This window comes from Toxorhynchites rutilus, chromosome 3, assembly GCF_029784135.1.
Source record: "Toxorhynchites rutilus septentrionalis strain SRP chromosome 3, ASM2978413v1, whole genome shotgun sequence".
NCBI classification, from domain to species: domain Eukaryota; kingdom Metazoa; phylum Arthropoda; class Insecta; order Diptera; family Culicidae; genus Toxorhynchites; species Toxorhynchites rutilus.
Window position 1 is genome coordinate 27,470,988 of NC_073746.1, and position 26,941 is coordinate 27,497,928.

General features: G+C 40.8%; 2 protein-coding genes across 2 annotated transcripts in view; both read right to left on the reverse strand.

The window, feature by feature from the left end:
* The window catches only part of LOC129780614 (armadillo repeat-containing protein gudu), a 43,041-nt gene extending 19,047 nt beyond the window's left edge, over positions 1 to 23,994 (reverse strand). Inside the window, exon 1 of the mRNA XM_055789074.1 lies at positions 23,084 to 23,994. Coding sequence (XP_055645049.1) covers positions 23,084 to 23,814 — 731 coding nt within the window. The 5' untranslated portion in view covers positions 23,815 to 23,994. The remainder of the gene's footprint in view (positions 1 to 23,083) is intronic.
* LOC129780611 (uncharacterized) lies at positions 5,622 to 16,553 on the reverse strand. The gene is made up of 3 exons (XM_055789070.1): positions 16,483 to 16,553; positions 14,444 to 16,424; positions 5,622 to 8,706 (listed from the first exon to the last, which is right to left on the reverse strand). The coding sequence occupies exons 2-3, from the start codon at positions 16,416 to 16,418 to the stop codon at positions 5,771 to 5,773; spliced, it is 4,911 nt and encodes a 1,636-aa protein (XP_055645045.1). The 5' UTR covers positions 16,419 to 16,424; positions 16,483 to 16,553; the 3' UTR covers positions 5,622 to 5,770.
* Positions 23,995 to 26,941: the final 2,947 nt, after the last annotated feature.

A 26,941-nucleotide genomic window follows, 5' to 3' on the forward strand; every position in this document is an offset into this window, starting at 1 on the left:
AGCTTCTTCTGTACAAAATCCACTTTTGCTTCATATCTTCCTCGGTTTGACCTTCTTGGGATGCTTCCGTAGTGCCTGCTTCATAACAGTTCAATATTTTTCGATGGGTCATGGGCTTCCGGTGCGTTGGAATGGTTCGTGTCCTTGGGTACGGAAGTGACCCGTTGGCTTCGTACCACTCCAGGACATCCTTTGAATAGTGGCACGAAGCTATATCCGGCCAGAAGATCGTAGGGCTCTCGTGTTGCTTCAACAGAGAAAGCAGACGCTTCTGTAGACATTTCTTGAGGCTCTTGTTGAATCAAATATTATTTGACAAACTTTGAAAGTTTCTGCTTCCTTGCTTCCTCCGGAATATCAAACCTGTGCTCAGCGGTGAAGAACAGTATCCCCGAAAGCTGCCGGAGGTTTGCTTTGACGTAAGTCCCATCATCCATAATGAGAATGAGGCTTCGTCAGCATTTGGGAATACAGTTCCCGGGCCCTTGACATTCTCATCATATTTTCCCGTTCGTCACGTTTTGGAGCCTTGTGCACTTTGTACGTATGCAGTCCCTCCCAGTCCTTGGATCTATGGAAGAATAACTTGGGCAGGTTCAACTTTTTTCCGAAATGCGGTCAGAGCTGTCGGCAAATTTGGGATTCCGCTTAGACGCTTTACGACACGCTCGTGATCCTATTCACTAATAGAACATCCATTCTGACCGCATTTCTCCTTCCGTTCGATGCTCAGAGTTTCGTAGTAACGTTAATAATTAACGACGATAAAAATGCAGTGTAAACAATACGCTCTAAACTACTTCTACCCAAATTTTCTAATTTTCTACAGCGTCTTTCCCGTGATGTAATTTGATGGGGGCACCTTTTATTACGATTATGATATGGCGTTTGCTAGAATCCTAACCAGAAAAAAAATTCATCTATTGCTTCGATGGCCACATGCATATATTCTCCCTATTTTGCACGACGAGTGACATGAGATCACGACGAAACTTCATTCCCTATGTTACTTTACTTTTTAGCGTCTTTTTTATACTCAAGACAATAACAGAATAGGACACGACTTTAAATCATCTATTGAAAACTATAGCCACGTAATTTGCCTCCGGAAATACTGTGTATCGAGTCATCTTACGTCACTAGCTTAGAGAATAGTGGGCTCCTTTTCTATACGCTAGTCAATAACAGAAGACTACACGACTTCCAATATCACTACCGAAAACTTTAGCCACGCCATTCGCCTTCGGAAATACTGCAACCCAAGCCATCCAACGTCATCCGTCGCGTGAAATAAGAGAGAATAGCTCTATTTCTTGATTCGGATATTTCAATGAAATTTCAATTCAGTCAAATGAAAGATTAACATTTATTGTGTTTTTTTGGACAATTTCTTGTACATTTATCAGTATCATAACGTATCTGCTGCAGCACATTTTCTTCATTCCACATTCCACTTTTATGAAAACTAATGTCTGAATAATTTGAAAAGAAAATCCGTGAAGCCCGTCTAAAGGCGAGGTTGGGTTGTAGAGGATTAAAAGCCACCATTTAGCTTGAACTGTACGATTATCTAACCATCTTTACTATACACTTTAGATTTACATTGTTTAATTGCCTCGGCTTCACAACTTAAGGCTCGCTATCTCTGCCAATAAGTTCAGCAAATCCATTTCTGACACATCTTGGTTGGCAGTACTTTCGTCTCTTCCTTCATGTTCATCTTGTTGTGGGAAAAGTCTGGAAAACGCGCTCATATCTAATATATCACTCGTAAGCTGATTGTATAACGCTTCGCACTCTAGCAAATATTCACGAATATATGAATGGTTGGAGATCACCGCCGTAGTGTACAAATTGAGCCCAAAGCTACTCTTATCCACGGTAATAAGGATTTCTCTAAGTCTTGCCAGCGCAGATCCATCCAGTGAAGCATCAATTGTGCGTCCCACCTCGTACTCCAGTAACATTTTGAACATACTAAGATTATCTTTCCCCAGTGCGCAGTGTATTGCATCCCAGTGATTGTATGTAACATCGCTAGTAACATCAATGTTGTTTAACCTTGCGTGTTCTAGAACAATACGAACCGATTCTAAACATCCATTCAGAATTCCCTTCGCGAGCGCTGTGAAGTCTTCGTTGTCTCTCACCGTTAGATCTGCCCCTGTGTCCAGAAACATCTGCACCAACTCGGTATTGTTCAGTGCCACCGCTTGGAAAATAACCGTTTCACCGGTGCTGGATCGACGAAGGTTTATCACCTCTCGGCGCTGCGCTAGCAGAATGCTAACGATGGCCACATTTCTGATCATGACAGCCTCATGGAGCGGGAAATCGCCATCATCGCTTTGAATCGTCTGATCAGCTCCGTTCGCCGCCAGGAATTCGACTGCGTGCAGGTTACCCATTCTAGTGGCCAACCCGAGTAAAGTTGAACCGTTCTGATCTTGAGTATTGAAAACATGAATTCCGCGAGAGTCACGGATGTTGTTGTTTACACAGTGCTCAAAAACTCGTTTCACAACGTCCCAAGAACAATTATTGCGAAGCATATGCATAAGCGCAGTCCGACCTTGGTTGTCTTGCAGCAGGATGTCTGCTCCGTTGCAAAGGAGCAAATCCATTACTTCAGCCGTAACCACGGAAGGTAACTGGTGTAGGATCGTTTCATTTTTTAGATTGACTGATATTAGAAGGCTTTTCAACGCATGATTTTCTGCAGATAGTGAAATTTCCAACAGACAGCCGTGGGATCCAGCGTTTGCCAAGCGATAGCATCGGACGTTCTTCTCTACAGTTTTTATAAGTTGGAATTCACCTAGAAATTCCGACGAACAGAGTTGGCTCTTCACGACTTCTCGCAGATCATTGCAAATAGTTGTCAAGGGAAGTTCCTCATCGGTGCTGACAACGAATAACTCGTGGATGTCCGTAGATTCCAACAGGGATTTTGGACCATAAGTTATCATGGTGCCGATTACCGAAGCAATTTCTACATGGGAGTTTCTGTAAACCAATCGGAGTTTCTGAGGTGCACTTGGGTCCAACGCTGATAGTTGCCGGATTTTGACCTGCATCATGGTGCATCCTTCAACTAAATCTTCAGTGGTGTACACGTCTGTATAATTCTCATGAATACCAACTAGGTGAACATAGAAGTTTTCGGTGGTCTTCCCAAAACCTTGTACTTTCTCCAGAATCCTTTGAGCCAAGCTGCAATCATTCTGAAGACATCGACTTAATACATTATTACCACTATCCGCACAGCACAACAGGAAGGATAGGACTTTGTATTGCTGAAGAATCTGTAACCAATCATTCAAGTTTGGACGTTTCACAGATTCGATATCGAACATGATGCGTTCGACAAACTCCAACATCGTACCCCCATCAGTCCGATTCATGGTTGCGGCAACGAGCGTGTTTTGATCGTGCCAAAAGTTGAAATTCGACCTAAGGAACAACTTCAGCATTGGCACGGTCCCATAAGTTGCGATCAGTGCCAGTAGTCCATCAGGATATCCGTGTTCGGGCACAATTCTCAAAAAGTGCCTGGCAATATTCAAGCATCGGTAAATGATTGCCAACTGTACCGCAGAGAATTTCTCCGAATCCTTCGTATGCCATGGGTTTGCACCACACGAGAGCAAGTATTGCACACATTTCCATTGACGATTTGCAGTAGCAAATCGCAGTGCTGTGTCCAGACAGTCGGAGAATGAAACACCATGCGCCCACATATCCTGGATCATCATAATTCTGCCTAATCTGGCACAAGTCAGCAACAGTTTGTCCCGATACTGCACGCATTCAGTGCGTCGCGTTTGACACAAATGGTTGAAAGCAATTATGTTGTTCGAGAGAATCGCAGCTATAAAATGGTCGTAACCTATTCCATCTTTGACAAAAATTTCATCCAAAAACTCCGTACTGCTATTCCCAGCAACGATGGCTTGCTGTAGCGCAAGTGACTTCACCTGGGAATGTTCTTTGATGAAAGAACGAATGGTTTCTTCAGATCCAACGCATAACAATACAGTCAGTTTGTCCGAACCGATACAGGATAAGATATCAATAATGTCGCTTACATTCCCATTCTGTTCTAAATAACTCATTAAATCTCCCAAGTAAGGATCGCAGTCACGCGGGAATTGGTCACTGCCGGCAAATTGATTCCAAGATTCATGCCCAGAATATTTTAACGTATTCTCGAAATCACCATACTTTATTACTGAGTTCAACCTTGCGTTCGTTACATAACCTGGAAGACTCTCGACCTGCAAAACGGGTTTAAGCAAAGTTAATGTTCTTCGTAGCTTATCTTGAGAGGGATTTACAAGTTCTGAACATGTTGTGGTCTTCAAAAGATCTAAACAACTCATTGCTTCAACCCCGTCGTAAAGACCTACATCAGTCCAGAATATTCCACTTGGCAAACCTCCTCGATTGAGAGCGCATTGGATGGACTCAGGGTTCACATCCAAAACAGCCTTCATCAATTCATCCTGTTCTCGTATCCACGGTATCCCGCTGTGACGCACATCGATGAGTTCGCCCAGCGCACTTTTCCCGCGATTGTCAAACAACTTCCAGCTTTTCTCCGCCATAGACAACGCATTAACAAGCACTTTCGTTCTCGGACTGTTGGTTAGCAAATCATACGAAGTGCTGTCATGGGCCAAATAATTACGATAATTCCGTCCGCAGATAAGCTGCGCATTGCGCTTGATGGTGTGAAAATTATCCTGGAACTGTTTGGTGGCGATGAGAATCTCGCAAAGTTGCAACTGCCAAAATTCGATCGCCAGAAAAGCTTCCGCCGGAATGGTACCCGCGTGCTCAACTAGGCCTTCAATCGTTGCGCACCGGTATGCGACCAGCACCTCCAAAATGTAACCTTTGATCCCGTCGAAAATTTGCTGTAACTGTAGCTCATCAAGCGAACGCAGTTTTTGCATTTTTTGACTAAATTCGGGAATATTTTCCCACCCACAGACGCTCTTGATCGCTTGAAATTTCCCATCGATCGCGAAAATATTATTGAAGTACGCCTTCTCTCCCGTTCCTTGCAGTTTCTGCCTCAAATTATGCTCTATCTGAGCCATCTTGGTAGCGTGGATCTCTGCGCCATCCGTCAGGTACTGCACAATTTCTCTGGTCTCCTTCCGACAGTGGTATTCTTGGGCTGATTTTCTGTTGATTTCGAAGTAGATCTGTAGCGACGCCATGGTCGATGGACTCCGCTCGATCAGTTTAACGTGGTGTGGAAGTTGGTCGAGGTCATCGACCAATATTTTCCAGCTAGTCTCGATGGTCTTGAGCAGATCCAGGTGGGCCACGGGTTTCAAATTCACATCTAACATTCTGTGAATCACCTCAACCTCGGAGCTTGCGAAGGCTGCCATCTGAATATCATCGTATTTGTAGATGAACTGCGAGAGAAGAAGCGTGTCCAGCTGATCGATGGTTTGTAACCTACGGTTATGATTGGTAATCAGTCGCTCGAGTGCCTGTTGAGATAGTTGTGGCAGTGATTCTTTGGGAATATTTTTCAAAGATTCTCCCACTTCGGCGTGGTATCCTCGAACAGCTTCCAGGCAGCTCTCTTGGAAGATTACCGCATTGTTTTGATGGCCAACGTAGCGGATCAAATTTTTCATGCTTCCCAGCGACCGACAGCGTCTCAACGATCCAAACAGGCAACGGGCAAGCTCGTGAAAGGTACAGATAAGCAAAATATTCAAGGTAACCAGCACCACACGTAGATACTCTACCGCTGTCGAGTAATACAGATATTGATCTTCGATCGAAAAAATTTCCTAGCCAGCGGAAAGTCATGACAGGAAACATCCCTGGTTTGTTTGTTGTACTGGATGTACGTTGACAGTTGTTTTTCAAGGATGTTGTTCAGCTTACTTGGAAGATTTTGGCTGTTAGCACTGCTCTTGATACATTCTCCGAAAATTTGAATGAATCTTTTCATGCACGCTACGGTTACCTGCTTGGAGCCCGCAGCTGGCGCGAAATTGGCGGCTACATTGAAAACTTTTCCTAGCGAGTACAGTTGCTTCACGCGCTGATAGAGCCTTGTTAACCTCCGCAAAACATGTTTGTGCTGTTTCGGCTTTTTCCACTGGAAATTGATGAATTCGCTAGAGAACACTACCGGGACCAGTTCACGGGGTGGAAGTTTAGCTTTCTTCTTCGAGGTTAAATTGTTCCATACATTATCACTTAGGTTCGGTAAGGAGCGGTCCTCGTCCCAAATCGACTTCAAGTGGTTTTTGTCCCTTGTGTCGTTGTGCTCAACAATGATATCCTCCATGCGGGTCGAAACTCTCAGAAACTCCTCGCGGAACCCATTCAACTGGGAGCTTAAGTGTATTAGAAAATGCATCAGCTCCGGTTTGTTGAGGATCACTCGAAACGTAGCGAAAGAATCCCGTTTCCCGCCATCCTCCGGGCTGGATTTGAAAATGGAAAGAAATATCGCGAGAAGAAACGTCATTTGCTTGAGGGGAATCTGCCTAAGCTGCACACAATCCTTGATGAAAAATAAATGATTATGAATCATCCGCAGGTGGAAGAGTACTTCATTGTCGACCCCTAGGAAGTAATCGCGATCTTTTCGTGAGCTCAAGATCTCGACCGATTCACTAATTAATTTTATCGATTCAAGCCACTCCAAGGGATATTTGGGGGCATTTGAATCCGCGCAAAGATTTGCGAAGCCATACCGTGCAAGACGGTACAAAATATACGTGTAGAGATCGCTAGAGAACGACACGTGTTTAACGTTGAACTCCAGTAAGACGTTTGAAGTGTGTTCAAAAATTTCCGTTTCGTTGTAGTTTCCCATTTCAAGGAACAACTTGAACGTATCTATCGATCCGTACTGAATTATGCTCCGAAACGATTCGAACGTTGACAACCCCGCGCACTGTCTTGTGAGGAGAAACGCTGCCAAAGGTTTTTGCTGTTTAGTCAGTGCATAATCGACGCAAGACTGCGCCAGTGTCGGATGTGTAACGCTCCAGCAGTTTACACCCGCGTCAAGCAGTACGTCCGCTAGGTCAATTTTCTGCTTCAATTTGGTCTCATCACTGTCTACCAGGGTGTGCATTACGAGTGGATCCAACCAAATATCCTCATAACCGGGGTGTCCGAATTGTTTCAACAGAAAAGCCGTACACTCAATATCAACCAATCCGACGGACAGATGAATTCGTGATTCTTTCGAGACTACTTCCGCTATCGATCGTACCTTTTCAGACAAAAAATCAGCAGAATTGAGAAATCGCGAATCGAACTCAACGAAACAATATGTCGATTCCAGTTGCAACAGTTTGAAACGTCGCAAACGAGTGTCGTCGGGGAAGCAATGTATGTCACAACTGTAAAAAGCTGGTTCCAGCTGCAACTTGGCGAGAATATGCTGGATACCAAGTCGAGTGTATGAAATTGGAGTGTCTTCGTTTGTAAGAAACAATTCATGCGTTTGGGTTTCACTTTCAGATATATCTTCAGCATCGAAAACAATAAGCTTTATGTAGCTGTAATATGCTCGGTTCTGATCGTAAATATGCACATCACATAATCGTTGCTTCATAGCTGAGGAAACGTTCTTCAATATAGTATGTATGACCCTCCAGTCCTCCAAACTTTTCTCCACATTTCGAACATAGAAGTCTTTATCGAGCGCTCCTAATAGTTTTATTTTTCTTACAACCGTTCTCGTGAACCAGTCGCTCGCATTGTTAAAAACAACGTTTTTCACAAACCGCATTAAATAATCAAACATTTTACACTGTTCTATTAGATTTAACCAGCGTGCAAACTCATTCACTGGATTCACCCATTCTAACACTCGCAACCTATCCAGAACCATTCGCTGAATGTGAACGTGACCAAACTGTAATACCACCGGTAGCACATGATCGTCATCCAGAATGTCAAATCCAACCCCCAGAAGATGTTCCGCCATTCGAAGTGATCCAATGGAAGCTGCAAGAGATAACAAACCGGACGACCGACGATTCTGCTCTGCTTGGGCATCGCATCGTTTCACAAATTTCAAACAGTCAGCAGCCACAGCTTGTTGAAACGTTGTTTTGAGTGGTGAACCTCCCGAAGATATGCTCGCGTGCGGATTGGCACCGTGCGCCAGCAGAAGTTTCGCCAACTTCCAGCGTTTTTGCGAAGCGGCGGTAAACATAGCTGAGTCCAGTTCTGAGCTCATCTGCATATGTGGCAACAGTAATCTTACGACGCCGATTCTATTGTACCGAACAGCTAATCGCAATGTTTCGTTCAGTTGCTCACGGTTTGTCCACGTTTGTTCAGTATTCAAAATCGTACGAACGACTTCAACGGTGTTCGCTCTAACTGCCATGTGCAGGGCCTGCCCCATGAATTTGCGATTCACATTTTGAAGATGCGATATTATTGGGTGAATCATATTCGCTGTGATTGCTTGTTGAATGATATTCTCACCAATGTTGGGCAACCGATGGATCAATATGCTGAATATTTCTTCATTTCCGGTTGAAATGGCTTCCAAAAGCAGAGTTTCATCGGGTGTGAACGATCGTTCGCGAGCAAGAAGCCTCCTCAGCGATGATACGTGTGCATCCTCTGTTAATTCGATAATTTTTCTGTATGTTTCTCCACATGACATGTTCAAAATAGGTTCCTTTCGAAAGTCATCTGAATAGAAATAATCGAAAGCTATATTTAAACGATTCCTCAAAAAATGACACTTTGGCGGATTTGAAGTTTCCTCGCGACATACAGTCAATCGCAAAATTGAGCGAACAAACCTGGGTAATTAACTATATTTGAGTTTTTCGGGGTTAAAAAATAAATAATTTAATGCGACTTACATTCATCGTAAAATCGATCCTTTTAAGGTGAAGGTGGAAGCTAGCCACAAATGGCTGCCACAATGGCGCTCATTCATTTCATCGCCCTCCCTTACCCCTCGCCCGAATATCAATAATTTTGCGAAACAGTGTGAAGAAAATGATCGTTTGCACAAACTTCCCACCAAGTAATATTAACCAAAATCTAATCTGCTGTCGCAATGTATAGTGGAAAACGTCGTAAAACTCGAGCTAGTGCTCTGAAAACTCACTTTTCATTTTTCAATTTTTCGCAATGGTTTTGTTTGTATTGGTGAAAACATCTTTATTTTTTCGACACTGATGCCAGACAACATCATTGAAATAGATATGTCAAAAATCACAAATAACTCATTAACGATTTATCGGTTTGCACTGTTTTGTAAACTCCGCTGAAGATGGATGATTCATGAGAACAGTACACGCACTCAGAACAATACATGTAACACATTTAATATGCATCGCGACATTCTTCTCGTACTACACACAGTACGACTCCAGGCGATTATATATTTGTTCCCCCACGCATAAAATAAACAATTCGTACAAACTGCACAGTATGAAAACCGACAACGTATGTCCTATTTAATATTTCTTTTCTGCTTTGATTCTGCTATACACTATGCTTGCTTCATACATACTCTGAAGATCCATTCTGTGGTGAAAAAAATCAACACAGTATCAAAATAGAAACTGTGGCCAGGCTGAGCACAATATTAAGAGAACTTTCACTGACAGCCAACGACATGCATCAACAAATCTTGACTACGATGGACTTTCAAGCAAGTATTAATGTTTATAGATTTTGGTGATTTCAATAGTTTGATATTTTATTATTCGAACGAAGTGATTATCATGCCAGTCCGTTCAACCGACAAAGAAGTATTAACGCTCTCGTTTTAGAAAATTTAAACATACACCTCAGTACAGATTCAAATATGGTATGATACAAAAATACAGAGGCACTCTTCACCAGACGGTGTGCAAATCGACGCTGTTCTCCCAACGTACAAAATGGCACCATACTGAGTAATATCTATATTTCATTATTCCTTCTTTTTAGTCGCCAAGCGCACTGCAAAGAGGATCGATCGCAAACTGAAACAACGCCCTGAAGTGCAATTCATCGTCCCTCTGTTCGAACAGGATCGAACAGAAGAAATGCAACAATAGAGATGATATGCAAATAGCATGCTGTACGGGTGCAGCACTTCAGTTCGACTTAAAAAAGGAGAGCGTAAGAAACAGCAGCGAATTGAAGCATAAATTGAAGGAAAACGGCAGGAGAGAATTTAATATGTGTAGTTTTGTATATTATTGTAAAGTGAAACTAAATAAAATGTACATAGATTAAGTTTAAGTGTGCGTAGTGTTTTGTCTCCGAAGCAACGAGTCCGTCACGGGCCAAACGGCCCTTTTTGGGCCTAGGGAGTGCTAAGAAAGTTCCCATAAATTGAATGAAAAATGCCCGCTTTATCATTGCAATGAAGGCAGTTAGCATCGCGCCCGGGGGGAAAGGTTTTCTTCTATGGAGAAGCTGTATAAAGGCTGCTTCAGAATTACGCAGCAGGATTAAATCAACAGTTATACAACCCACTGCATTTAAGACGCTACACCTTCAATCGAGCGAAACCGCTATGTATTGGGAAAGAGTTCTGTCTGATAGTTGGAGCCGACTTGAATGACGATGTTGTTTTGAATTATAGAGGCTTTAACATTCATCAGTCCATTCGAAAAAGACCAACTTGGAAAAGTGAACTAAACACTCGACCTTGAGAAAGGTCATTTCGAGAGCCTTCCTGCCGTCTGGTCGCTATCTATATGACTGATGAATTGTGAATACTATAATTTGAAATCGCGAATGGCTTGTTCTCACTCAATTAATATAAAACGGCTGAGCTTAGATTGAAATGTTCTTTCTATCCACATTGTCCGTAGAACGAATGCTATGTAAATGTGTAATGTGTTAAACATGGAGTTTAACTCATCTTATGTTTCCTAGATTATTTCTTATGTTTTCATTATTGTTACACATACAAAATGGTAACGGGTAATGGTAATGGTAGGCTGGCCAACTAAAAGAGCCCGGTGGACCGCAGGTTGAGTATAGCTGCTGTAGACGGAATATCCCCTGGATTTTTATTCCTCAAACGGTTCTTAATTTCCCACCATAGATGCTCAGTAGAGTTCAAGTTCGGTGATTGCGGAGATATTTTGAGTTGATTATGACACTATAGAGAACACACTCCCGCACGATGAGATCAGCGTTCATCAGTTCATCAGCACTGATATTGAGTTCTTCCAAACTAGGTTGAACGATAGAACTCTCTGAAGTCAGATCTTCGGCCAACTATACGAAATTTTCCCATGTAATCGTTTCCCGTACAACAGTCGTAAAGCATCTGGAGGCGGCGTTTCATTGACGGTTCGACAAGATTGTGGATTATCGAGGATATTACTTGGCATGCTGTAGAACAGGTCTGGGTGGAAATCGACCTAGTTAATCATGAGCTCTTCTTTCGTGTGGTGCACTTTCCTGCTTATTGTATCAATGGCTCTTCTTTGTTTGGACTTGACTGCTGCATTCGACAAAATTCATCACAACATCGCTATCGCGATGCTGGCAAAGCTCGGATTTCCAGGAACGATGTTGAATTGGTTTAAATCATACCTTATAGAATGGAAGCTTCGCGTTACCATCGGTGATAGCAACTCCAACGTTTTTCTGCAACTTCAGGTGGAGCTTTCTTCTTGTTGCTTTCCTCCTTCACTTTGTAGTAACTTTAGGTTTTCCGACAGCGGTAGCCGTTTTCTGCTCTCCGGTAGCAGCGGCAGCAACGATGACATTTTCGGTTTCTTCTCCTTCTCCCGCAATCAATGTTGACTTGATATCCATCAAAGAAAAAAAAAAGCACGCGCGTTTGTGTGTGTGGCGGCTGTGTTCAACGCCTCAAGTCTTTTCGATGCTAATGCTTTCTTTGGCGCCTCTCTAATGTTACCATTCTCCTCTCCGATGGATTCGCTTTTTGCCCTTGGGGCAATCTTTAACGAACCCCACGCACGAATGTCGATTGTGTACGCGAACAGACTCATCGGCTCTTTCATGATGAACAGTGCTTTCACCATTCATTCAAATTTGAATGAACGAACATTAAAACTGTTCAGCTGCTCTGAAACTCTCACACTAACACACCGAGCAACTGATGTTTGCGCTGAAGATGCCACGCGAGGGAAAAGAGCGAGAACGAATGTTTCCATGCGTATGTGCTGAAGAACTTGTACTAATAACGTTTAACAGCTGTGAGAATTTTCGGAGAGAGTCTAGCAATACTCTCTTGTCCTCTGAACGTAGCCTGTAAGTTGTATATTTGGTTCGGTAGCGTATGAGATTCACAGGTCGGTTTGCCGTTGAATCATTCAGATTCAGAGATGGTTACTGAATCTGAATGCAGATATTTTTTTCTGTCCTATCAAGTGCATTCCATTTGAGCCAGCTAGAACTGAAATGTTAGAACTACAAGCAACCCGTGGGTCGTTTCTTTAAATTGTGCGTTCGCTAAATGTGCCTATAATATGGCTCTTAAACAGGGCGTGCGTTGACTAGGCTGCAGCCCATTTGTGTATCAATAATAGGCGTCATATTCAATTCGTTCTTTTGATTTCGCTGTTCTGCAACTCACTAAGCGAGTGGAATTCGCTAATTGGATTGAATTTCCAGCCTAGTTAGGGAACGAGTATTGTATCGTCGACTTTTTTTTAAACATGTTCAAAAGGCGTTGCATCATAGGCTGTAAATTTACATAAAGATAATATGATGCTCCCACTTTTCTTCCTTTGTAGTGTTTATCACGTTTTGTATAACCGTTTGAGTACGGAGTAATTTTTTTCGAGCATGCAGATGAGCTTGGTTATATTTATATGCATTGAAGGATTGGTGCAGAATAATTCTTAAATCCATCGAAAAATGTATGAGTAATAAGCGATAGAATCAAGATTTGTTCAATTTGTACACCCAATACACCCGTACCGCCGTTAACACGTTGAGTCCAGCGTCGCTCCCTGGGGGACTGACAGTTACAAAATAAGAAAATAAAAATAAATCTGGTTTGTTTTCGGATGTTAAAAAAAATGTGACTACTTTCTAGCCGAATCTCTGACTAATTTCTATTTATACAAAAAGTATCTTTGGGAGCTGGGACCGACACTGATATTGTAAAAATGCTCTTGATACAGGCTTAATGGAAAGCTCAGCAAGAACAATTCGGGGCTCAACGTGTACAAAAGTGCTAAATCTAAAATGTTTAACATAAAACGAGAAGAGCGCTATCGCGGTCCACGTCCCAAAACGCTTCATGGTTGGCCCCTCTTTCTTAAATGTTCCGAGAGGAATTTCGCCGTCTCAACGTAGTGTTACTTGCGTATTTTTTTTTATCAATACTTGAAATTTCTATGCCAAATAACACGCCTTAAAAACATTCCGAGTGGCAAGCTCTAGAATACGCATGACCACAGTGCAAATCGGAGAAAATTTCTTTGACGAGAAATTTCTCCGACCAGTAGTAGTTCTTTTAGTTGCCATTTTTATCAAATTCCACTAAACGCATAGCCCAAACACATGTACAACGTTGAATTTTTATATAGAAGAATAAGAAAGTAACACAAGCAATGCAATCTGCTGACAGAGCACAAGTAAACTTGCTTTCCACGATAAGAATGCTTCCGTTCAATTGTCTATCCGTGCACCACACATCATGCTATCATGCACCACAGTTCACCCGGTGCCCGCTAAGAGAGCACAAGCGACTACATTCTGTTTACAGCTGAGAGTGGATGACGTCAACGTCAAATGACATCAAATCAAGGAAGTCCACCCGGCATCACAGTGTTGGATGGTTCAAAGAGAGTATTGTTCATTCAATATCCAAGCACTGATGATGAACGAAATAAGCTTCGAAACAGCAGCGATAACATGCTCCAATCGCTGTACAATTATAACTGAGTGGATTTCCGAGCGGGCACCCGCTTACATACAGATTTGTGTGATTTCAATAGCCTGTTTCGAAAGCAATTTTAAAGCTATTGGAACAAGTTTTGGGATCAATGAGTAACAAGCATATATCGCATAGACATTTTATCTTTCGAATGATGTGTTTAACATACAAATTTTATTCAGTTGTTTAGGAGGTATAAACGCTCAAAATCTTGTCGTAACGCTCTCGTTTTCGAAACTTTTAACTAACACCCAGTATAGAGTTGAAAGACGTAGTCATTCGTCAAAAAGTACGTTATAGAGTAGAATTGTTTTCAACTGAATGGTTTGAAAAAACTTTTAGCGAAAATTTCTTGGGCGCATAACTAGTTAAATGTGTTTGTTAATGTATCAAAATTGGAAATGTATTCCAAAAATTTTGCTCCAAACAAATGGGAAGTATCTTCAGATAGCATGCGTACGCTCAATTTTGCGATTGACTGTATGAACCGTCCCGTCTCAATTGCTCCGTTAGAAAGGTGCCTCTGAACGCCAACAAAATCTAAATACAAACCCGAGTGCACCAGCTGCTTCTGTAGCTGAATCCAATTCCATCCTTCGACTCGCACATCGTACAATCCCTCCGGAATCACGCAATGCTGGTGTTGTAGCTCTTCGTACGGTGATTTTACTAACAGCAAGCCATGCAACAAAACAACGCTCGTGGGATCATGCATAACAACATGGTAGCTAGGATCGTCGGATTGCAAATAATTTTGAAATTGCTTCCCAAAAACTATTGCGCTCCCCATTTTCACCAATTCCGAGCCGCTGCCAGTCAGATTCTGACGCTCGAGAAAGTCGTAACATTGCAGCTGCCAATATCGAAGCGCCGCTGCCACTGGTCTCGGAATGTGGTGATGGTTGCAGATGAATGTTTCGATGGACAGGCAGTCATATTGTGCAAGCGTTGATCTTATGTTATCGATGTATTCCTCGAAAAACTTGTTTCTGAAGATGAGGTCTGCTTCAGAGGCAAGTTTTGACCATGTTTCAATCAACTCATCGAAGCTTGGAGATTGTCGCGAAGGCGAACTTTTATCTTCTGCCTTTTCCATACATGTATTGTTCTCAGCCACGTCTGGTGAAGATTGATCACGGATGTACAATTCTTCCTCCTCGAAAAACGTTCCGGGATCGAATGACGGCAACATTTCAGATTCTATAAAATGCCATAGACCGTGGATACATTCCAAAACCGTGGGATCCCCGAGGAACGCAATGTCGGCATCGATGCGTGTTCTCATTTTTTCCAAATCGCGAATTTTTTCTCCCAACCTGCCGATGTGAGTTGGGTGGAAACAAGCCATTCCTGTTTTCATATTTGTCAGCAGATGTAGCGCTCGATTTTTTAAAGAAATTCTTTCATCTTCACGTGATGATTGTTCCAACTCAGAGTAAAACTCTATTATTTCCTCTAGGATCTTGCAGTGACAGTTGGATAGGTCTTCGAGTGTTTTAACGTAGCTACAACATGACTGAAATGTCTGGACAGACTGGCACCCTCGAGCTGAACGCAAAAACTGGCGGAACGCCGAGTGGACTCTCATAAATATGAACAATTTTATTAGAACATTAAGCACAGGTAAACTGTCATGTAACCTTTCATAAAATATTTTCTCTCTGTGCATTATTATTTCGTCGTTCATTGATTTTGTATCCTCGGTTATTTTTTTCTGCGCGTCAATAATACTTTTCAACTGTTTGCTCAAATTTGAAGATTTATCCTGGATCCAATCCTGGGTCTGCTCAAATTTGATCAATAATGCGTTCAGAGAAGCAGTCAAAACAGTCTCACTTAATTTCTCGCTTAAAATTGAGGATATATCATTTTGCAAACTGTAAGCCAAATGCAGAGATCGTATCACCTCGTACACATTGTCCAATTTTCGAAAGATTTTGCTGTCCTTTCTATAAACTAAACTAGTTAACTCGCAACCTTCCGGCGCGTCGCAATTGCGTTTCTTGTTCCTAATAACTCGCAAATCGTCGCAAGTCGCCGTCAGGAATGCCATCATGTTCCGCTGATTCAACAGCAGCGCATAAACATCGTACTTTGAACGATGTTCGAAAATCAGCAGGAAAATACTCAAGCAGAATTGCATCTTTTGGAGTGGCATAATCTTGAGCTCCTCCACGTCTTTGAGACCCATCAGTTCGTTGTGAATCAGCAGTAATCTGAACAGAAACTCGCCATCAACATCTCCGAAATCCGCAGTGTTTCGACAGTGAATTTCCAGGAAAATTTGTTCGACGCGATCGATGGCCGCCATCCACTCGTCACCGTTCGATTGGTCCAATTGACCAGAGAGTCTTTTCAAGCCATATTGCATCAATTTGTAGTGCGAAAATATCCGATCATTATCGGAAAGGATCACTTTCTTCACATTCAGTTCCAGCAACGTATTGAAGAGCACGGTAAACATCTGCTCTGAGAGTTCATCGTCTCCCGCTGATTCCAGCAGCTTTTGGAGAGTATTTTCGGCCATAATTACCTAGAATGTAGTTTGATGAGCAAAACTTTGACATGACGAATTATATTTCAACTTTTACAATCTGTTAAAAGCAATATTCCTATGCGCAGACTTCTCCACAAGGCCAAGGCAACTGAACACGGCGCGTACTCTGCAATGTGTACAACACAAAACCGCACCCTTACTATTTCGCGCACGTCTGTGATAAGCTAATACTATAGGGGATTGTGTATAAGACGGTCAGTGGTGATAAGATTTGAGTTGAATAGTGAAGTGGAATTATATTTTTGTCGAACAGTACACCTTCTAAATGTTATTCTATGATACACTTGACAAAAAAATTAGAGGAACACAGTGCCAAGTGAATACGCATAGAAACGAAAGTCACGAATTGTTCATTCTGAGAATACGCATAGCATTTTGTACTTCTGGTAAAAATTGCGATGAAGTGCTCCTCTATTTTACTCCATCAACAATGATCGATAGACTAAAATCGGCTTAACCTATCAATATGAAAGGTTCACAGGTGTTTTGAGGATACATTAGGCTAAAAATGTTACTTTATTTTTGCAGAACTACAGATGTTTTTCTAAAAAAAACTTCGAAAATCTTGTTTTTGACAAAAACAAGCAAAAAAATTGAATAAAGTTGTTTTTGTCAAAGCAAAAAATTTAACTATTCCGGAATTTCAGATTCTAAACTCCTCCCCCTTTCTAAGGGTCATACAAATACAAATGAAAATTTCTGCATAACTCGAGAACTAATCAGCAAAATTTGGCATGTGGAGGTTTTAGGGGGTAAGAAATGTTTCTATGGTGGCTCTACACTCCTCCCCCTTCTCTAAGGCGAACTTCTCAAGAGAGCACTCATGGCCATAGAATACTCAATATACATATATAAAATTATTACAAACAATGTTCCGGACAACGTGGCAACGAAGGAGATAATGCTATTTCCATCTATAATATATTTCTGTAGTCATAGATTTATTTGACTTAGGCGTATATTTATGTAGATCTATTTAGACTTATGTTTAAAAATGATAAATGATGGCTACTTTTTTGTATTCAATTTTATAGAGACTTCCAACACTTTTTTTTTTGGTTCGCCCTTGGTCCCGAGACCATGAAAACCATAAAAAAACAAATACAATCAATAATTATGAAGGGGGCCTCCGTAGCCACATTGGTTGCGCGTTCGCTTAGTAAGTGATCGATCGTGAGTTCGAAACTCAGGGCCCTCATTGACCATCTTTGTGTTGTTACAGAATAACTACGTCCACGCAACAATCATCAGCGATGGAGATCGATCCACGGTCGAAATATGATCGATTCATCCATACAACTGCTCTGCTCTGCAAGACACATCGGGCTGCTGTTCTATAAATAACTCAACAATGATCAATCAACTGTCTCCGCTGTCCGGTCTGGATAATGGAAGAACAGATAGAAAACTCTTACGCCTAAATGGCTGCTAATGTGTAAATGTGTGTACCATATGGAATGGTATAGAAGGGAATACTCTAACGCCGAAAAATGGCAACTGTGTAATGTGCTAATTATAGATATGATAAATATGTGACATGTACACGATTAAAATTCGGCTCTGTTACAGCTAAAAAAAAAATGCCAATGAGCCTAAAATAAATAAATGGGACAAAAAAAAAATTATGAAAACAAAATCCAATTTTTTGATGGTGTAATATTTTTACGAAGAAGACTAGTTCATTGCCTTTAATTTGATATGTCGATCATCGAAATCGATGTAGTACATAGTTCAAAAAGTAATGAATTTTTGAAAAAAATATTTTTGGAAGAAGAGGAAAAAGTTGATTTTTCGGAACACCCCAAAATAGAAATGGTCACCCTAATGAATAAATAAAAAAAATACGGGTAATGTTTTGCGATAACGAACAAAATTACCATTTTTTACGGAAATCTGCGAACCAGTATGTCGGTTTGACATGGAATGGCTAATCGGTATCTAAAAGTTGTGCTTCTCCGTAACGTTAGATGCTCGCCATTGACGACTCTATTTGAAAAGTGCATATCCAGAAGTGCTAAGCCAACCGTAAGGAAAAATAAGAATACTCAACGTCATCTCGGCCCATTAGGGAGAAAAATGGACGAAAACTTATCGTTGGGTTGTAGCTATTCTTGGTTATGGTGTGTTCCATCAGGTACATCCTGAAATGAATGGTTTCGGTAATTTGAAAGTTCACGAGAACAATGGCGATTTTCTGAGCCCATTCCTTTCCAATGAAAAATTCTCTTACAGTTATGAAACAGTTTCAAACAGGTTTTATTTGATAATTTATATTAATTTAATTTCTTCAATAAATGTGGGATGGGATGATGGGATTTCATGTGGGAAGATGAACATACAGTAGAGTTGAACAGTAGATCGTTTAATGTCATATTAAACAGTTTCCAAAAAAAATATGGTGACATGTGGTGCACGATTTCATTTTTTTTTTCCTTAAAGAGATTATCAGCCGAAGGCTAGTTCTTCTTCTTGGATGGCACTAAGGTTCTAGTGGAACTTTTGCCTTCTCAACGTAACATCATTTGCGTCAATTTTGTTAGTACAGTTCGAACTCGATTATATATAGTCGACCTTTTTTTTCAACAATTATTTTCAAATCCTATACATAATCGAAAACTTTGTATGAATGTCAAACATTAATAGAAAAATAGTATTGGTTTCGAAAATTGACGTTGAAACTGAAATTGCGATTATATATAATCGAGTCCGACCTGTAGTACTTTTGGTTCAGATTTCTATGCCGAATAACACGTCTTGAATGTACACTGGAGTGGCAAGCTCTAGAATACGCGTGACCACAGCGCAAGCCGGAAAAATTTCCTTGGACGAAAAATCCCCCGGCTAGAACGGGAATCGAGCCCGAACCCCCGGCATGATAGTGTGGGATGCTAACTACTCGGCCACGGGAACACAGATTAGATGCCACTAAAGGGGCAGTAACTCGATAAATAATGAGAATTTCGAGAAAAAATATTCTCAAGGATTATATTCTTGAATGCAAAAACTTCAGAAATTTGAAGAAAAAAATCTATTTTTTTTCAAATTCCTAGACCTCGAGTACTCCCTTAATAATCGTGACGGTAGGGTGGAGCGGACAGTTTCTAGTGAGGTACAACGAACAGAGAAAAATTACTGGTGGTAGGAGCATCAAACTCCTGCTTAACGTTTGCTAGACAGACAGGAGAAGAGAGGAGAGAGAGAAAACATATTCCTCTCGCGAGCGATGAACTGTTATGCTTCGCTCAATACATTACCTGTCCGTCTTACCTCCCATGAACTGTCCGTTTCATCCGCATTACAAAAAATGTCTGTTTTATAACAGTAAAAATTTTCTAGAACACTTTTTCGATAAGCATTTGATTGAATTATTCGAAAAACAGTATATTGAGTTGGCAAATCTGTATTTATATTTTGGAAAAAAACAGGTAAGGTAATAAATCTTTAGTAAACTGAATGTCCAATGCGTAGATTCGAGTACATTAGCCGTTGGTGCATTTTCGTGTTTTCAATTGAATTTGAAAATTGATTCATTCATTCAATAATTTAATTAATACAAACAAATGATTACTAAGCCAACGGTAGTGCCACGTCAACCTTGCGATTATATCATAGACTAGCTGACCCGGCAAACCTCGTCTCGCCCAAAATTTATTTTTCGTTATCACATTCACGTTTTCTCCAATCCAATCGCAGAATTGTTCATTGATTGATCTTCTAATCTACCCTTCAAAATTACCTTTTACTATAAAATTCCTAGTACTTCTACCAAAATTCTTCCATATAATATTCATTATTGATTATTTTCAGACACAATACTCGAAGATTTTTCAATCACTTGTGTTGCCGCATTAGCAATGGACTTGGCAACCCGGGCAAACAATGAACATACCGAGATAACACCGATAGCTACGGTGTAATCACAAGTGTCGATCAAGTAGAGGATTAAAAACAATAGAAGCCTGAAGTAAATAGATCGGTTCTGCTACGTATGAGATAGAAGTTGCATTATAAAAAGTTTACACTTTAATTTAGTTTCAAACGGTGATTTTACTGGATATCGGGATTGAAATTATAAAAAGGGTTCCCAAATTGTAAGCCCAGAATATACTTTTTTTTTTTTGTGAATTAATTTAATCATATTTTGTAGCTTTGAAGCACGCCAAATAAAAGCTGTCAAAAATCTGTAATTTCCTTTGAATCGATCCCGACAACTTGCGAAAAACATGTTTCTCCATTATATGGAATAAATGTTTGATACGGAAAATATAATAGAATAAAAGCAGTCCTGAATCGGACAATTCCTTTCTCGAGTTTTGCTATTATCAACACATACGTTGATTAATTTTTTTTATATAAATAGAATAAAATATAGGAGTGCGTTTTATTACGTTAAAATCCATTTCCACTTTCGATGATTTCACATGCCCCCATCTTTACAGAGGGGGAGGAGTATCAAACCACCTTAGAAACATTTATTGCCTCCTAAACCTCCACATGCCAAATTTCGCTGAATTTGCTTGATTAGTTCTTGACTTATGCACAAATTTATGCTTCATTTGTATGGCAGACAACCCCTCCCCCCTTAGAACTATCATAAGAACCTTCCCCGGCCCCAAAAACCCGTACATTCCAAATTCCATGTCGATCGATTCAGTAGTTTCCGAGTCCATAAGAATCAGACAGACAGACAGAAATCCATTTATATATATATATATATATATATATATATATATATATATATATATATATATATATATATATATATATATATATATATATATATATATATATATATATATATATATATATATATAACTAAATAAAATACAGTTTTTTAGATATTGAATTAAAAATTTATTCTGGTTGTAGTTCAACTCTTACATTTTAAAAATGAAATTCATTTTCGGTCATATGACCACCACGGACCCGTTTAAAGCGATCGATCCGTTGAACCCAATATTCCACTACTTGGCCACACATTTCAGTCGCAATGTTGAAAATTCCGCGTTAGATGTTGTCTCTGAGCTCTTCTAAAGTTGCTCGACGAGGATACACTGGCCAATCACTCCTCCGGCATGAGAACAGTATTTTTGCGTATGCATTGGTGTTTCTTGAAGCACATGTTGGTTTGAATCTGACCAATAACGCATATTTTGCTTGTTGAAAAAATCATTTAACCAGAAATGAATTTAATGAGAAATGAATTGGAGATGAATATCATCATTTTTTTCGAAAAATCGCCAAGTTTCGGTGCTTCATATGTTCAAATAGCTTTAGTTCAGGATATGGCATATGCAGAACGAATACAACGAGTGGTTGTAGCTATCGTCAAGGGATTTGCAATTGCCAAACAATTGCTTTTAGACTCAATGGTAAATGGATTAAATATCATAATCTTCCTTTTGCCTGTGTATATTGAGAAGGACTTAAGCACAGGGGCCTCAGGTTGAAAGTAAACAACAGCTGATATTCATTTGGCTAAAATGAAATACAATTCTGACGTCTTCAATAATCAATACGAAAATGACACTGGGTGGAAAAATAAACTTCAAAATATATTGAAGAACAAAAGTTCATTTGCTCATATTCACTGGTGTTGTTGTGATGTGTTGGTAAATCGATTTCCCATAGATTCCAAAATTACGTCGTGATAAGCGTTGTCAGTCCATTCGATATTTGCGCTAACGAAATTGATCTTTGTTCGAAAGTAGTAATGGATTTTCTGGTAGAATCACGCGTTTTTTTAGGCATTCAAATAACATCAAATAAATTGAAAGATAGACTTTAAACTAGTTCATGTGCCTCAAGCATGAAAAAGAACTTTTTGAAGATCAATTAACGAAAAGTTTGGGAATTGAACCCATGACCGTTCACTTAGTAAGAACAAGTAAATCTTGTAGCTAGTAATTAAATTTAAAGAAAGTTTGAAAAGATACACTCAAAGTTTTTCTTAGTCCGTCTGGCCCTCTTCTTCCCTACACTGATATTAGTCCTCCAATCTATTTTTGGAAAATCACGCGTGTATAAGTGAACCGGCCGGCATCGTGAGCGCGGATGTTTTTCAAACAAACACGGCGGCGTCGATGCGATTCATTGGTGAACATATAAATTCAACTTCGTTTATCGTGTAACGTATGCGCGATCTGATAAGTTTGGAAGCACAGATATAAAGCATAATATTAAATAGTAAATCTGTTATATCAGGTGCAGTAAAAAGAAATCCATTTTTCCTATGATTCTCGTACTGTAATCTCACGCTGTATAACTCTAGGTGGCGTTAGGGAGATGATGATCGGTACACATTTCATTATTCCGACTAGCAGAATAAATTATTATAGATGTGATATCAGCCAATAGTTTCGAACGTAGTGGGGGCCAACATTTTCAAGAAATAATTCTTTAAACATAAAATTGCAAGGATTGATTTTTAACCCTCAATAATTTTATACTTTTCACAATTTCTTTTGTAAATTAAAAACCAAACGCCTATGAAAACATTGCAATCAGGTCAATGAAACACAATTATCGATCCAACAGATCAGTGGTCGCCAACAACAAATTACTAAAATTGATCAAGCTACCCAAATATTTGCAACAAATTCCCCAATGTGCGAAAACAAATGCCGTTTACTTACTTAATATTCACATCCAACAAGTCCACCAGCCGGGGAACACCCCCGCACCGACGCACCAGCTTGCGGGCGAGCCGTACCTTGGCCACGTTTCCGAGAGTCTCGGCCGCCATGATCTTCAGGTCGCGTCCCGGTTCCGAGAGTATCTGCACTAACAGCGGAATACCTCCTAGGTCAACTATCGATCGTCGGATGTCCAAGTTGGACGAGACCTCCGACAGTACCGTCAGTGCTCCCAGTCGACACTTGAGATCGTTACTCTCGAGTAGATTAACGAGCACTTCCAGCCCGCCGCTGTCCTGAATCGCCCTTTGGTTCATCTGGGTGGTAAGGTCATGATCCTTGAGGCAGCACAGCGCCACAATGGTCGCCGTCTGGTTGCCCGCCTTCATGTACTTGACCAGCTTCTGGATGTGCCAATATTCCGAGGGCACATCGCTCGTGCTCTTGGATTCCTTCCAGCGCTCCTCCTCGTCGGATGAGGAATCCGCATCGGTCGATTCCGATTCCTCGCTGTCCTGTCTAACGGGAATCTTCTCCTTCAGCGGGCCGCCACCAGAGGAAGTATCCTTCGGGATGGAATGTCTAACTCTGCCACGACCGGATTTACCCCCGCGCACTAAATTACGATGTGTGGTTGACATTATTAAATCGGAATAAATACGATACAATCCGCTGGACAGTAGCGGAATTCTCACAATGAGGAAAATTTTCACTGTTAAATCGATTTCCATTCAGTGGTTGCTAAGGATCAACCAACGCTTGGAATGTTTGTTACCGTCATCTGTTGAATGTTTTTGTTTGCAAACAAACGTCTATCCTTCATTCTCAGTTCCGTAGTTAAGGAATTTTGAAATATGCAATTAACTAGCAATTTCGTTACCATGTTTTGTGATGCAAAAGTATGCGCCAAGATTACATGGATTAGGGATGACTACAAATATTCGTGTTGCAAAAACATCGAAGTTCGATATTTAATGCAGTGATTCGCCTCTAATTGAACATACCTGTAATTCGATACGTTCGATACGAATAACTCTAGAGCAACATGTCAAAAGGATCTAACTCGAAAATGTAAACAAACTTTTCATTCCATTTTTTGGTTGAGAACTCAACCATCTATCCATACAATTAACAAAAACTACTAAGAATACATAAAAAAAACACCGGAAAATCACCGGCCTAACTGATAATGCTTAACTTTTTAGATAGAACCATTTGATGCAAAAGGATGTAACTTCAATTGGATCGAATAAAAAGTTAGGCCCTTTTTTGAATGCATCCATTTCATATTTTTTTCACATTCCTCGTCAGGACACACTCGTTAGTTGGCAGCGCATGTGGAGTGAAGATGAGTTCGGTCGTTGGTTACACACGATTATCCCTAAGGTTTCGACGAGTGCTTGGTTTAAGGGATTGAATATAGGTCGTGATTTCATTCGCGTGATATCTCGGCTCATGTCCAATCACTACAACCTAAACGCGCATCTCTATCGCATTGGGCTCGCAGCAAACAATCTTTGTGATTGTGGCGATGGCTACCACGACATCGAGCATGTTGTCTGGTCGTGTATCCGGTTCCATGCTGCTCGCTCTCAGCTCTCTAGAGCACTGAGAGCACAAGGCAGACAATCGGATATCCCCGTCCGGGATATCTTAGGTAGCCGTGATCCTGATCTTCTGCTTCATCTATACCTGTATTTGCTGCGTGCGCTGCGTGACTTACCATGCAAGAGTGGCAAGGCGAACTATCAAGACGTCCCATTGGATTTAGCACCAGTTAATCGCAGCAATCTGCCGCAGCGAATTCCAATATATCCTTGTGTGCCCCACTCAATTTAGCAAACAAAGCAATAGTTCCACTGGTAATTTATATTTTTATTTTTTGTAAGTTTAAATACTGATTATTATTTTGATGTTCAGGTTCATCCTCGCGACATGTAGCCATCGATGATCCTGGTTTCGACGACAAAATATCGCACATCCTATCGAACAAAGCTTTTAAAAAAACTGATAGAAAGCAGAAACCTAAAAGAAAAATACTTCAAATGCAACCGCTACAAAGGTTGCAGCACGCAGCGTGGAGCAAGCATGTTATTGTTCAAAGCTTCATTGCGACAGATACCAGGAAGATATATGAAAGCTGTATAACAAAGGAAACTCGACAAAAATGACCACTTGCAGACGACGATAATTGGTTGGTGAAAAATTTGGATACCGAAGCAGACGATGACGAGTAATCAGTTTAGAGGAGACTACCCGTAACATACTGTCTCATCAATCTACATATTCAATACCTATTAAATGTTGATCCCAGGACATCAGATGTCCTGGGATATATATATATATATATATATATATATATATATATATATATATATATCTGGTTATATCTGGTATGTTTTTACATAGATATGAATTTCATGATTCCAGATACGGAACGACTCCAGCATTGATCAGCTCCATTGTTAATAATTGGATACTTCATCTAGTCGATGTACTCTTCCGGAATCAATTTGGTCCCCAAGTGTATATCTCTTCGTGGAATCCAAGTAGAACTATCGTTCGTTATTGGCATTGGTTACAGAAGTCCGAATATTACGAGAAGCAGTTTTGATAAGAATTTGCTGAGCTGAAATGAATTTGAAAATTGTGAGCTTGAGTGCCTAGTGGCACACACAAAACCTAGTGGCACACACAAAACTCCCTGTACAAATTCCTCAGGGTCGGTTTACGTACGACTACGCGGTAGGGAAACACCTAATCCATGCAATCACGCTGACTTTCCACCCACTTCCTTAGCCTACACTCACCTTTCGTTTCCGGGACTCTGGGCCAGGGTGGCGTGTAGACGACGGACAGTGTCGTCTCTGGTACCTCTATGACGTCGAGGAGATCTCTTTCAGCCACTCGCGAACTATTGCTTCAATCACGAACACTCTCGAAACCGCACCACCGAAATTCCTTTGCACAACCGCCTTTTAATCACGCGGTTATTCTCGATTCCTTTTCTGTTCGCGCGACCCTTGGTCCAATCCAACCGTTCGGTACAAAGGGTTCTTTAGAAGTCCCCTGTTCTTAAGTTTCTGGGCATTCACCTTAGGTCCCGTGAATACCCCCTAGGCCCGTAATTAGGTACTCGGTACCCGTCGACATTCGCCCATACAAATAGTGCCACCTAGTGGCCGGTGCCGATGTCCTCGGGCATGGGGAGTGTAGCGTTGTCTCGGCGTTGTGAGTGTGGCATGAAGCGGTGAACCATCACGCTTATCCACGCTCAGATATTTCCCATTTAATGTTTTTATATTCATTATTCGACACAAGACGCGCTAGTTTTGTGCATCTCACCCATGCACTTACACCAACAGTTACATATTTTTCATCAATTTCAACTTTATATGAGCTGAAAACGGTAATGTATAGCATATAAACAATTGCTGAGGATATTTCCTATTAATGTGTGTAGTTAGAATTAAAATCCATCCATTAATTGAAGAGGTATTAACGTTTAAAAACTGAACACTTTTTCACATCGAATTATTGAAATGGGCCCCTATATTGAACGGTTAGACGTAGTCCTACGTCAAAAATGGAATGCGCTCGAAGACACAATAAAGTGATATTAAAGCATGACAACGCATTGAGGCAAACCCATAGGGCCGTGAAGGACGCAATAAAAATCCTTAATGTGTTCCCATTTATTCGAACACAATAATACGTTGCGTCATTAGCATCGTTGTACTAAACGCTAACATTTGTTCTAATCTGCTTGTGCCGAATTTGTGATGACAGTGGTGTTGGCGTGTTCTTCAGCGCCAAGGCAGTGAACTGTAAACACGGAAAGGCAGGGAAAGGCGTTTC

Excerpts from the sequence above, each read along its gene's own strand:
- LOC129780611 (XM_055789070.1), bottom strand. The coding sequence starts at position 16,418 with ATGGCCGAAAATACTCTCCAAAAGCTGCTGGAATCAGCGGGAGACGAT. Across the intron at positions 8,707-14,443 it reads GAAGCAGCTGGTGCACTCGG|ATGACTTTCGAAAGGAACCT; the intron begins GTTTGTATTTAG and ends ATTTCTATTCAG.